General features: G+C 43.7%; 6 protein-coding genes across 6 annotated transcripts; 3 read left to right on the top strand and 3 right to left on the bottom strand.

Moving 5' to 3' along the window:
- Window positions 1–268: 268 nt before the first annotated feature.
- O0I10_002441 (uncharacterized protein) lies at window positions 269–598 on the top strand (the record flags this gene model as incomplete). Its single annotated transcript, XM_058482523.1, has 1 exon — window positions 269–598. The coding sequence occupies one exon, from the start codon at window positions 269–271 to the stop codon at window positions 596–598; it is 330 nt and encodes a 109-aa protein (XP_058346547.1).
- A 320-nt stretch (window positions 599–918) lies between these two features.
- On the bottom strand, window positions 919–2,022 carry O0I10_002440 (uncharacterized protein; the record flags this gene model as incomplete). Its single annotated transcript, XM_058482522.1, has 3 exons — window positions 919–963; window positions 1,073–1,506; window positions 1,584–2,022. The coding sequence occupies 3 exons, from the start codon at window positions 2,020–2,022 to the stop codon at window positions 919–921; spliced, it is 918 nt and encodes a 305-aa protein (XP_058346546.1).
- A 442-nt stretch (window positions 2,023–2,464) lies between these two features.
- On the bottom strand, window positions 2,465–3,811 carry O0I10_002439 (uncharacterized protein; the record flags this gene model as incomplete). Its single annotated transcript, XM_058482521.1, has 7 exons — window positions 2,465–2,680; window positions 2,743–2,893; window positions 2,969–3,034; window positions 3,142–3,218; window positions 3,296–3,402; window positions 3,519–3,624; window positions 3,701–3,811. 7 exons carry the CDS (start codon window positions 3,809–3,811, stop codon window positions 2,465–2,467), a joined length of 834 nt encoding a protein of 277 aa, XP_058346545.1.
- A 2,409-nt stretch (window positions 3,812–6,220) lies between these two features.
- Window positions 6,221–7,117, top strand: O0I10_002438 (uncharacterized protein; the record flags this gene model as incomplete). Its single annotated transcript, XM_058482520.1, has 2 exons — window positions 6,221–6,426; window positions 6,538–7,117. The coding sequence occupies 2 exons, from the start codon at window positions 6,221–6,223 to the stop codon at window positions 7,115–7,117; spliced, it is 786 nt and encodes a 261-aa protein (XP_058346544.1).
- Window positions 7,118–7,305: 188 nt separating this feature from the next.
- O0I10_002437 (uncharacterized protein) lies at window positions 7,306–8,575 on the top strand (the record flags this gene model as incomplete). The annotated part of the gene is made up of 3 exons (XM_058482519.1): window positions 7,306–7,982; window positions 8,042–8,448; window positions 8,511–8,575. The coding sequence occupies 3 exons, from the start codon at window positions 7,306–7,308 to the stop codon at window positions 8,573–8,575; spliced, it is 1,149 nt and encodes a 382-aa protein (XP_058346543.1).
- A 164-nt stretch (window positions 8,576–8,739) lies between these two features.
- O0I10_002436 (ribonucleoside-diphosphate reductase large subunit) lies at window positions 8,740–11,388 on the bottom strand (the record flags this gene model as incomplete). The annotated part of the gene is made up of 4 exons (XM_058482518.1): window positions 8,740–11,001; window positions 11,060–11,134; window positions 11,269–11,300; window positions 11,370–11,388. 4 exons carry the CDS (start codon window positions 11,386–11,388, stop codon window positions 8,740–8,742), a joined length of 2,388 nt encoding a protein of 795 aa, XP_058346542.1.
- Window positions 11,389–11,653: the final 265 nt, after the last annotated feature.

The following is an 11,653-nucleotide window of genomic DNA, read 5'->3' as shown; positions in this document are numbered from 1 at the left end:
GGATGAAGAGTGGGGGAGACTTTTTCAAGAGAGAGGGGGGGGAGCAAATATCAAGTAAATGTGTGCAGATAATCCTTTTTGGGGCATGCCAAGAAGTTAGGGTTGTTCTGTAGAAAAGCAAGAAACTGAGAAAAGAACACCAGGCGATCTCACCTTGCATGATAACCGGTGGGTATATAAACAACGATCGTTGATCCAACTTTTTTCCCCTTCACTCATCGAGACCTGTCACATTTATTCAACACACTACCACTACTACAACAACAACATGTTCTTTCAAGCTTCTTACTTTATGGCTGCCAACCGACGCGTTGTCTTTGCTTTACGTGCTCCCTCTACCACTGCCACAACAACAACCACAGCAGCTGCTGCTAAAAAGAACAAGAAATCAGTTCGCTTTAGTGGCGTCGATACCGTACGCTATACGCATAGCCCATCCGAATACGATCGTTCTACTCGTCGTCCTACACGTCCTTTACGTATTGATACACAATTGGGTACCAATGGTCCTCGTTTCTTCACACGTCTTTCTACCAACTATGGTCGTCCCACATCCATGGCAGAAGAAGAACGCACCTTTTTATGTGCAACTTGCTAAGGACAACGATACCTCCTCCTCTTTCAATCACCCATTTTACATACCCATTTGGCATCTTTGACACACACACACTGTACCATACACACACGCACACACAATTTCGTTGTTTGTAATATGTATATAATTGATAAAAACACTTGTGGATATACTATAAAGAAAACATATACATCAATGTTGGAATGACTGATTGGGAATGGGGATGATGATGGTGGTAGTAGTAGATGTGACGATAGTGTTGTTTAAAGGAAAGAAGGGGGCGGTTGTGTGAGATGTTGTTGATGTTGTTGAGTAGTCGGGATCACGGGGTTTGTGAATTCATCTCACCAAGATGGGGTTGCTGCTTCATCATCGTCTATGGAGAAACCCTGCACAGAAAATAAAGTCAGCGCTGTGTGTTATGCAATGCAGCATGCTGCAGGACAAGTTCTCGGACGTGTGTGTATCTTTTTCTCTCACACTTCCCATCTTCTTTACCTTGTGTGATGATGCACGGTCACTCTCCTGAAGGGTGGGTGTATAGCCATCGAGAATGCTTTGATGATGATGATGAGGAGTTTCGATGGTGAGGGTCATTTCTTCTGGAGAAGGAGGATGATCAAAAGACGAGGAGGAAGTTGCAGAGGATGAGGATGAGGATGCACAATCATCCACAGTAGCACCACCAGGGATTGTATAAACAGGAGGAGATGAGGATTGATAGTCGTTGTTGTAGTCGTAGTAATCATGTTGTTGTCGTTTATCCGATTCTTCTTTCTCATCATCGTCATAAATGGGTTTTTGCAATACGTGTTGGCATAGCACCGCTGCACCTTTCGAATATGGATTCTGGGCCCAGTATAGAATGATCAATTTGTACAAGTTGTAGTTGGGCCATTTTTGTGTGAGTGGTTTAGCCCATGCATCCAAAACTACAAGAGATCATCACCATCATGTTAATGCCTTCTTGTTGTTGTATCATAGCAACGCCTCTTTTTTCTTTACTTACCTTGCATGGATCCATACAACATCCAATAAGTAAGCCATGCCTTGTATTCATCTTGTCTATCATGTTCGGGTTGGATCTCCTTGACAAGTTGCCAGCACCGCCAAGCAGGGTACACCACACCGAGGAGGTTCAGGGCAAGATACGTTTGTTCCTTGTAAAACCGCCGAATAGCAGCAACTCCACCTGCACTTAGACCAAGGAACAGCAGCATAGGCGGTACCCCTTTACGTACAAGAAACCGTATCACGCGTGATTTGGCATAGAAGGATTCAATCGCTTGAACACGACACACTGTCGCATTCGCAATGGGCTTGGTGAGGAATTCGAGATTGATGGGTGAGCCGCGATTGAGCTTGTCCAGGAAACTTTGCACACTTTGTGATGTTGAATAAAGACGGGTATCAAGGTTGTCGTTTGTTGTTGTGTCGTCGTCCTTCATGATGCTGTGCAGTGATAAAAGGTCATACGACGAATATGATATAAAAGTGGGTGGGTGTGCGTACGGAAGGAGAGGAACAAAAAGTGATGTTGGAAAATCTTTATTGTTGTATATTTCGTTAACCACGTGCCTTCATGTCACAACAGCGTATCCACAATCCCAAGTGAGATAGAAAACCTACGTGTATATGTAGCAGTCTTGGAAAATAGAGAAAAAAGGTGACGATGACCACACCGATATAGAGTGCTTCAAAATAAGCAACCTTGTTGGTTGTACAAGAGCCATTTGTAAAAAAGATAATTGCATGTGATCATGCTGGAAGAGCGGGGTAACTATAACTTGTGATGACGATCGGATGTCATACCCGGGTAGTGTAACTACTCTTTCAATGATAACATCTTACAAAACAGCGTCTTTTAAGATCCATAATAGTCATTACTTTTTATTCTTGAGGCAAAACGACATTACAATGTACTTTGACAACATCATCCAAGTTATCCATATCCTCCAGACACCTTTCCACCAACTCTTGGGTATCCTTATCTGAGATCTCCATGGTACTCTGTGGGATATAGGTTGCTTCCATTCGCTGTACCTCATATTTTTGATCCATCAATGCACGGCTCACTGGACTCAATTGTGGAAACTCGCAAGTGATCTAAGCAAAAAGGGATGAATGAGATGCTTGCTATCATTGACATGAGCATAGTATATATATACCTCGACAAGATCATCGTATTCCTCGATATCCTCAGCACCTGCTTCAATGGCTGAATCCATCATTTGTTCAAGACTATGACCTGATTCACCTGCACCAAAAACAACACGCCCCTTTTTATCAAAGAGCCAACCTACAGAGGACACGGATCCACTATGTAGGAGCAAAAAGTCAATGGATCAGGATAATGAAGGTAGCAACAATGCCTTGTAAATCTCGCCTCCTTACCCCACGCGGTTCAACACCTCCTTGACTTCCTTGACAGTTCTTGATCGCTTATCAGTCACAGCTTCACTAGTTTGCATAAAGAATCTCTAAGTATGAAATGACCTCTCTCCCCTTGTTACCCCCCCCCCACCAAATCCCATAATCCCATCATCCTACTTTTTGCCAAGACTTACATGATCATGGCAATGCCACCTGGTCCATAACATTCATATACCACATCCTCGACCGAATCCTTTTCTTTGGACGTTGCCTAGATGATAGATAGGATGATGTCTTGTGTCAATACATGTATGCAATCAAGGGACGATGATGATGATGACATGATACCTTTTTCAATGCAGTTTCAATGTTATCCTTGGGTAAACCAGCTGCTTTTGCTCGAACCAAGACCGAAGCAAGTTTAGCATTGAGAGATGGATCCGCATTGCCGGTTGCTAATATTATACGTTATGTCAAGATGCTTCCATTCAGAAAAATCCATCACCTCCTTCATATCTCTTGATCTCACCCACCCACACATACACACACTTTCTCTCTCTCCCTATCTTACCTCTCACTGCTGATACAATTTCCAATGACAACTTTGAAAAAAGACGGCTTTTCTTGGCATCCTTGGCTCCTTTGGTATGTTTGACCTTGCTCCACTTGTTGTGTCCCTATACACCTCCCCCCAAAAGAGTGTCGTCAGGAACCCCATTGACATGGAGACACCACCACTTGACAGCTCCTTACAGCAAATCGCCACTGTTGATGGACCATGGGTCGGCATGGAAGAGGTTGCAAGACTGTAGATCGTAATGTTGCTGGTTGGAAGGCCAAACGTCGCCATGCAGAGAATGCCATGTTGTCTAGGTAGGGAACAAAGCGTTGTTTGTTTTCGTTTTGAATAGGAACGACTTCACACTGAATATAGTAACCCCATTGAAACTACGCTTTCATTCCTCGCCATTGTCCTTGTAATGCTCTCCTCTATCATCCCTTAAAGTAAATAGACACGCTCATCTCTGTGCATGGTTGTTACGAATAAAACATGTGTAAAATAAGATGATGGTCAATGCATTTATCACAAGCGAAATGTCACAAAGAAGCCTATTATTACTAGCGAGCTGCATAATCGCATTTCAAAAAAGGGTGATGGATTTTACGTTTTGTAAATGGGAGAGGGTTTCCTTCTGTACGTATGATGTCTTGAATCCTTTTTTGTATATATGTTGTACCATTCATCTCGGGTCTTTGTATACCCATACGGGTCGATCTTCTCCTTCCTTATTGCACCTTGCTCTTCGTATTTGTTGGCAATGTGATCTTTCGCTACATTGAAACGTTTGGGTTCACGCAAGTTAACGCAAGTAAACTAATTCGTCTCTCAAAGCAAGAGCCTACCGTTTCAAGCGAATGCTTTTAGTGGATTTGAACAATAGTTCGAATACCCTGGACCAAAGCACGGTGAAATAGTCTTGTTCGGTATAGAATGCTTTTTGAGGAGTCTTGTTCAATAGATGGCAGTAATCATCCATTACTTCCAGACTAATATACAGCAGTATCAGAGACAACCAACATCATCACAGTATCTACCCAATCTCATTACTTACCAATGCTCCAAGATTTGTAGCAGGCTTCGTTGGTTCTTGGTGATCCCTGGTTTCCCATATACCTTGTAGAGGTATTTAAATCCTTTCTCAGTGGAATCGTCTCATCCAACGCAGCCGCTTGTGAATCCCAGTGTGGTGTCGAAAATCATCAAGCGACCCAGCGATGTCATCTTTTGTTGTTGGCGCCCACAACCCGTTCCGCTATCTTGACGTGTAGCTCTTTAAAAGTGAACAATTAGCGGAAATCCCGAGAGGCTTTTCAAAGCAAAGCTTCACTTTCCTAACCTTGATACTCAGGAGAGCCCATCACTGGCCAAGTGGACGGAGGAAATCCGGTTCTTTGTTGAAGCGTGGCAGTTTACAATCCTTCGGAAGATAGCCATCAATGCATCATCATGGCGGATAGCTAATAATCGAAAAAGAGCGTATGAGTATGTGATCCATCATGCAACATGGTTAGGTTTTACCTCATAAAAGTCAATGACAATGGTGATAATGACCAGGATAATGAAAGCAGGATAACAATGAAAGCACTGCGAATGAATCAGTTCAATCCACATGGGCTCAAAACATGATGCATACACAAGCTTGAAAGAGGACTTGAAAGTGTAGACAATCAAAAGGATAGGATTGAGGAAAAAGAAATGTGGGAGCATTGTGATGCGTGACAACATCGCCTTTATACGCACGGTGGGTGTGTGAGTGTTTGTTGGTGTTGCTGCGTGAGCTGATAAGGTGGTATACGAGTTGATAAAGTGATGGAGGTTTACATCAAGTGCTCTATCATCAAAGAGCTTATGTGTGCTTGATTAGAAGGAAGATGGCTTACATCAAGTACCTTATCAAAGAGTTTGGATGGCCTGATTGATTGATATGACTGATAAAATGGTGGTCAGCCATCTTAGAATACGTGCCGAAGGTGATTCAACGTCAACAAGTGATAGATCCAATCGCAGCTTACAGAAACTCTTTGTATAAGCATGCCCCTCCGTTGAGTTGGGGATCCTGATAGTGAATACCCAACAAGCTATTAGAAGCGTTTTTTCTTTTTTAACCTTAGGGCTTTGTATCTCGTAGGTGGCAAGATATGACAAATCATGCTTTATGGCGACAGCTTACGCAACAACATCTATCTACACTATCATCCTTTAGGTTGGGTATGACATTGGGTGTTGTTCCTTCTACGGATGGGGTGGATCTATTTTATGATGTGCCACGCTGATTGGTGTCATGTGCCGAGCCGCTTATGGAAATCGTTTGGGTCACCGCCCGTCGCACTTTGTTGGCTGCATGTGGAAGAGCTGAGTAACGAGCACTTTTTCTTTTATCCCTCGTCCATTCTTTTACCCTTCTTGCCTCGAAATCGAACTCGCCATGTCGAAAAGGAATCACCACAAACGATCACGACAAAGAAAAGAGCAATCTGAAAGAGATAGAATGTATCACTTTGCTGGGCAAACAGTAAGTGTCTTTTTGTATGTGTGCTTCTTCTTCGTTAGCTGACTCTGTTGCGGCATATTCGAAAGTATCAAAGACATGAACCAGAAAGTGAAGTTATCCCCATAGAGTTGATAGGCATGTGATTAATACACGAAATCCACCATGTTGGTATGCTAATTATGTGATAATAGATCTTACAGCCGCTTTTATTGCCAGCCTTATGCGTCATGGTGGTATCCATGGATTCCGAGAAAATGCCAATTTCATCCGCAAAACCCTCGCCCATGCACAAGTATCCTGCTCTTCCCTATTGCTCAGTCTATGGTACATTGATCAAATCTTTCAACAAAGCTGTCCACACCATCAGCCCGATTGGTCAACACGCGATTTGTTTATTGCTGGTATCGTGGTAGCAGACAAGTTTTTGTAAGTAGTATACATACTCGCTCTCCTCTTTACAGCCTCTCTCCCCCCCCCCATATGGCATAATTCTCCTTGTTGTTGTTGTTAACATCCCCCATCTTTACTTACTACTAGGGCCGATGTATGCTGGACAAATGCGGATTGGGTTATCAATACCAACTACGCCTATCAATTGAATGACATCAATCGTCTTGAGCGTCGATTTCTTCGAGCATTGAATTATCGTTTATACGTACCATCACAAGCCTATATGCATTTTTGCAGCTTTCTCGAATTTCGACTTATCGCGGCAGGCGCTGGCACCAGCTGGACATTCAATAGTATCAACACAATGAGTCATCATCATGGTGGATTATCGTATCGAGATATCCGTATCCTTAGCGAATCACTTCCCAAGATTTATGCCGATCGACTTCGACTATCATTACGGCCCCTTGAAGCCATGTGGCTGATGGCTCGCACTGTGGCAGCCATTTGTGCGGTCTACGTGACAGCAGTAGCCACCGGATATGCATTACGGGCGTACATTGTTCAAGTAGTACAGTATACCCTTTATCAACGACAGCTTCAGGAACAAGCCATGGTCATGATGGTAGATGCATTAGGAAAAATGGCCTTGACACACATAGCATCACAAAAGTTAATGGCCCCATCACCTTCTCCTTCTCCTTCTCCTCCTCGTTTGATTGTATAAAGAAGATTGATGATGATACCAGAAGCAGCACGCAGAGAATGAATGTGGAAAACAATGAATATCATTCGGTTAGTTTGGAAACAAGACGTCATGGGTGTTTGTGTGTCGTCGATCATGTTTATAGAAAAGAAAAGTTGCCGTATCCTGGCAACCACCATCATTTTATTTAAAGAGGAAGCAGTAATTTCATGAAGCAGGAGCACAAATCATGCAAACGTCAGCTGTCATTTTCAGCGGATGTGGTGGATACCTTCTGCTTTCGATGGCCGGCATTTCGTTGCTATGTTCTTGTCCGCGTACTTGATTCCACCATTGCTCTTTTACCCATCCAATCTCGACGTGCTTTTCTTTACTTTCATAATGCGCCATTGCCTGGAACACCCACGCCGCCATGCACACCTACTTCCATTAAGCATCGAGAAGCATCACGCATTCACCACATGTTTCACTCGTGGAAGGATACACTAGCATTATCAGACAAGCAAGACGACAGCAGCAGCAGCAGCAAGAGTAGTAATAGCAGTATCAACAACACGAGTATCCATGAAGAAGGGGATCGAGTGACCAAGAATGATCAAGACGAGGATCCATTACCAAGCTCTGCTGTAACGTTGTCAGATGTATTACAAGATCAGCCCAATCTCAAGGAGGGTTGGATTCATGCTAAATGTCAAGCACGCGCTGATCCACAAACTTCCACTGCACTCATCATTGAATCACCACAAAACCTTTTATTACTCAAGGCGCGAAGTAACCAAGAACGACGCATGTTTCTCAATCTTGTCAAACTTCAACAACTCAAGCATCATCCATCCTCCTCAACAACAACAACATCATCATCATCACAATACCCTTCCACGATCCCGTAAGTGGTCTTCAAGTTACGCTTGATACGATAATAACGCATGCATCATTCTTTTATAGAACAGCACGTCAACTCGTCAACCAATACCGAACGCAATCCCGGCATCTCTATGATATGATTCGACGTCTTTCACACAAAGTACAACAAGATCAAGAGACGATAGCAGCCTACACTGAACAATTGACTTCGCTTGATGACGCATGGGATACGCTCGCCAATGCTGTTAGAGGTGCTACGAGTAACTATCATCAAGGGGAAGGATCTATACAACAATTCCACTTAGAGCGTACGGATCGCCGACTACAAAAGACGATGCATGGATACAACGAGCTTGCAAAACGAATGCATCATCTTGATGAACATATCAAAGCCAATCCCGATGCTGTTGGTACTGCCCGCGTTCGACTCATGCTGGATAACCGCAATCTTTATCGTCGACGGTGCCTGAGATGGCTGATGATGTTGAGTAAGTATATGGCTATGGATGGATACACATGAAAATGATCACCAACCATGTCGTCGTTCTAGTCGTACTCATCATTACAAGTATCATTGGGCTGGTGGTTTATCGTTATTATTCATCAAGGTCATAGACCCCTTATATGATTTATTATGAAGACAATGAACTTTGCTTTTTTTTAATGCAGTAATGTGTTATTTATATATGAAGAGAGGTGAAGGTGAAGGTGGAGGAGGTTGGGGGGGAATGCACAGTGAAAGAAAAAGGACATGTGGTGGGAATACAATGGAATGTTGTTTAACCGCTGCAAGCCATGCAAGCATCCTTGTTTTCAAGTGAACAAAGCATGTCAGCTTCATTATTGTTTTCTTGCTCCGTCTTTCGTTCACGATATTCTTTGAGTGAGAGTTGATCAACAGTGAACTTGATGGCATCGACAGCAGGACGCGATCTCAAATAATACATGCCGGTCTTCAGACCCTTCTTCCAACCATAAAAGTGCATACTTGTGAGCTTGCCAAAGTTGGGTTCACCAATGAAGATATTCAAACTCTGACTTTGGTCAATAAAGGCACCACGATCAGCAGCCATATCAATGATTACGCGTTGTGGCAATTCCCAAACGGTCTTGTAGAGGTTCTTGAGATCATCAGGGATAATAGGTACACGTTGAATGGAGCCATTATCAGACATGATCATATTCTTGACATCATCATTCCAAATACCACGTTCCACCAAGTCCTTTAACAACCATGGATTGACGATTTGGAATTCACCGGCCAAGACACGACGTGTATACAAGTTGGATGTGTAAGGTTCAAAGCATTCGTTGAAACCAAGGATTTGTGAAGTGGATGCAGTAGGCATGGGTGCTACCAAAAGCGAATTGCGTAAGCCATGCTTTGCCACTTTTTCCTTGAGCGAGCTCCAATCCCACAAATCGGTAGGTGTCACGCCCCACAAGTCATACTGCAATTGGCCCTTGGATGCAGGTGAACCTTGGAAGGTCTCATAGGCGCCATCACGTGCAGCCAATTCGGTGGATGCTTCCACAGCAGCATGATAAATGGTTTCAAAGATTTGCAAATTGAGTTGCTTGGCTTCAGGGGAATCGAATGGGAAACGCATCAACATGAAGGCATCGGCAAGACCTTGCACACCTAAACCAATGGGACGATGACGGCGATTCGAACGCTCAGCTTCAGGCACAGGATAATAGTTGATATCAATGATCTTGTTCAAGTTGCGAGTCACCACCTTGGTCACATCATGTAACTTTTTGAAATCAAAGGAAGCAGGTGTGTCACGTGTTTTGCGCACCACAAAGGAGGGCAATGCAATACTGGCCAAGTTGCATACAGCCACCTCATCAGGGGATGAATACTCGACAATTTCAGTGCACAAGTTGGAGCATTTGATGGTACCCAAGTTTTGTTGATTGGACTTGCGATTGCATGCATCCTTGTATAGCATGAATGGACCACCCGTTTCCGTTTGAGCTTCCAAAATGGCATACCAAAGCTTTTGTGCCTTGACCACCTTGCGAGCACGGCCTTCACGTTCGTATCTTTGGTACAATTCATCGAATGCCTCACCCCATACATCTTGCAATCCAGGTGCTTCATCAGGGCAGAACAAACTCCAATCACCATTTTCTTCCACACGGCGCATAAACATGTCTGGAATCCACAAGGCATAAAACAAATCACGTGCACGGTTTTCTTCCTTGCCATGGTTCTTGCGCAAATCAAGGAAATCAAAGACATCAGGGTGCCATGGTTCCAAGTACATGGCAAAGGCACCAGGACGCTTATTGCCACCTTGATCCACATAGCGAGCCGTATTGTTGAACACACGCAACATGGGAACAATGCCATTTGAGTATCCATTGGTACCAGCAATGTACGAACCAGTAGCTCGAATGTTGTGGATGTTGAGACCAATACCACCCGCCGTCTTTGATATCTTGGCACATGTCTTGAGTGTCTCATAGATACCCTCGATCGAATCATCCTTCATGGTCAGCAAAAAGCAGGATGACAATTGTGGACGTGGAGTGCCGGCATTGAACAAGGTGGGACTGCCATGGGTGAAGAAACGCTCCGACATCAAGTGGTATGTCTCAATAGCTGAATCAATATCTTCGCCATGGATACCAACAGCAACACGCATAATCATATGTTGAGGACGCTCAGCTGTTTTGCCATTGATCTTTAGCAGGTACGAACGTTCCAAGGTCTTGAATCCAAAAAAGTTGAAGCTAAAGTCGCGATCGTAAATGATGGCCGAGTTGAGTCTGTCAGCATGCTTCATCACCACAGCATGTGTCTCATCCGAAATCATGGGTGAATGCTTATTGGTCTTGGGATTCACATAGGTATGCAAATCATCCACCACTTGAGAAAACACCTTTTTGGTCTCCTTGTGCAAATTGGAAACGGCAATACGGGCAGCCAACACAGCGTAATCAGGATGCTTGGTAGTCATATACGCAGCTGTCTCGGCAGCAAGGTTGTCAAGTTCAACGGTGGTCACACCTTGATAGACACCAGAGATAACCTACATCACATGTTGCATGAGGAAAAAGTAAACATGGGCATGATGCTTTTTGTTTTACCTTTTGGGTAATGGAGACAGGGTCGATATGGGTTTGATCCAGGCCATAGCAAAGCTTATTGATTCTTGCAGTGATCTATTGTTGTGTGTGTGCGGGTGGTTAATTAACGCGCTGGCTTTTTTCCTCTCGCCTTTTTCCTATCCCAGCCCATTTTTTTCTCGACGCGACACGCGCGTTAAATACGCGATCGTGTTTTATGATATGCTTACCTTATCAAAGGCTACACGCTCCTTCCTTCCGTCTATGAAAATGAAACAATGATCAATCCCATGGACATGTATTGGTATCTTTTGGATGATGGACCACTTACCTCGCTTGAATACAAACATCTTTTGGTAATATAAAGGATATATAAAAGAGTGTTGTTGAAATGCAGTGGATGGGATTGGTATTGGGCTTTTGAAGGGGGAGAAGGTGAAGGGAAAAAGAAGGTGGATTGGAACCGCACCACAAAAGAAAAACTCGGATAAGAAGAGGAAAGAGTTGTAAAGAGAAACATCAGCTCCCACCTCCTCACTTTTTGAAATACGGCGGTCGGAGAACCTCTTTCCAGTCCTGCTGTTGCTGCTGTTGCTGCGACAATGACAACCTTTC

The sequence above is a fragment of the Lichtheimia ornata genome (genome assembly GCF_029851405.1).
Source record: "Lichtheimia ornata isolate CBS 291.66 chromosome Unknown scaffold00007, whole genome shotgun sequence".
Lineage (NCBI taxonomy): Eukaryota > Fungi > Mucoromycota > Mucoromycetes > Mucorales > Lichtheimiaceae > Lichtheimia > Lichtheimia ornata.
This window is presented reverse-complemented; position numbering and strand designations above follow the sequence as displayed.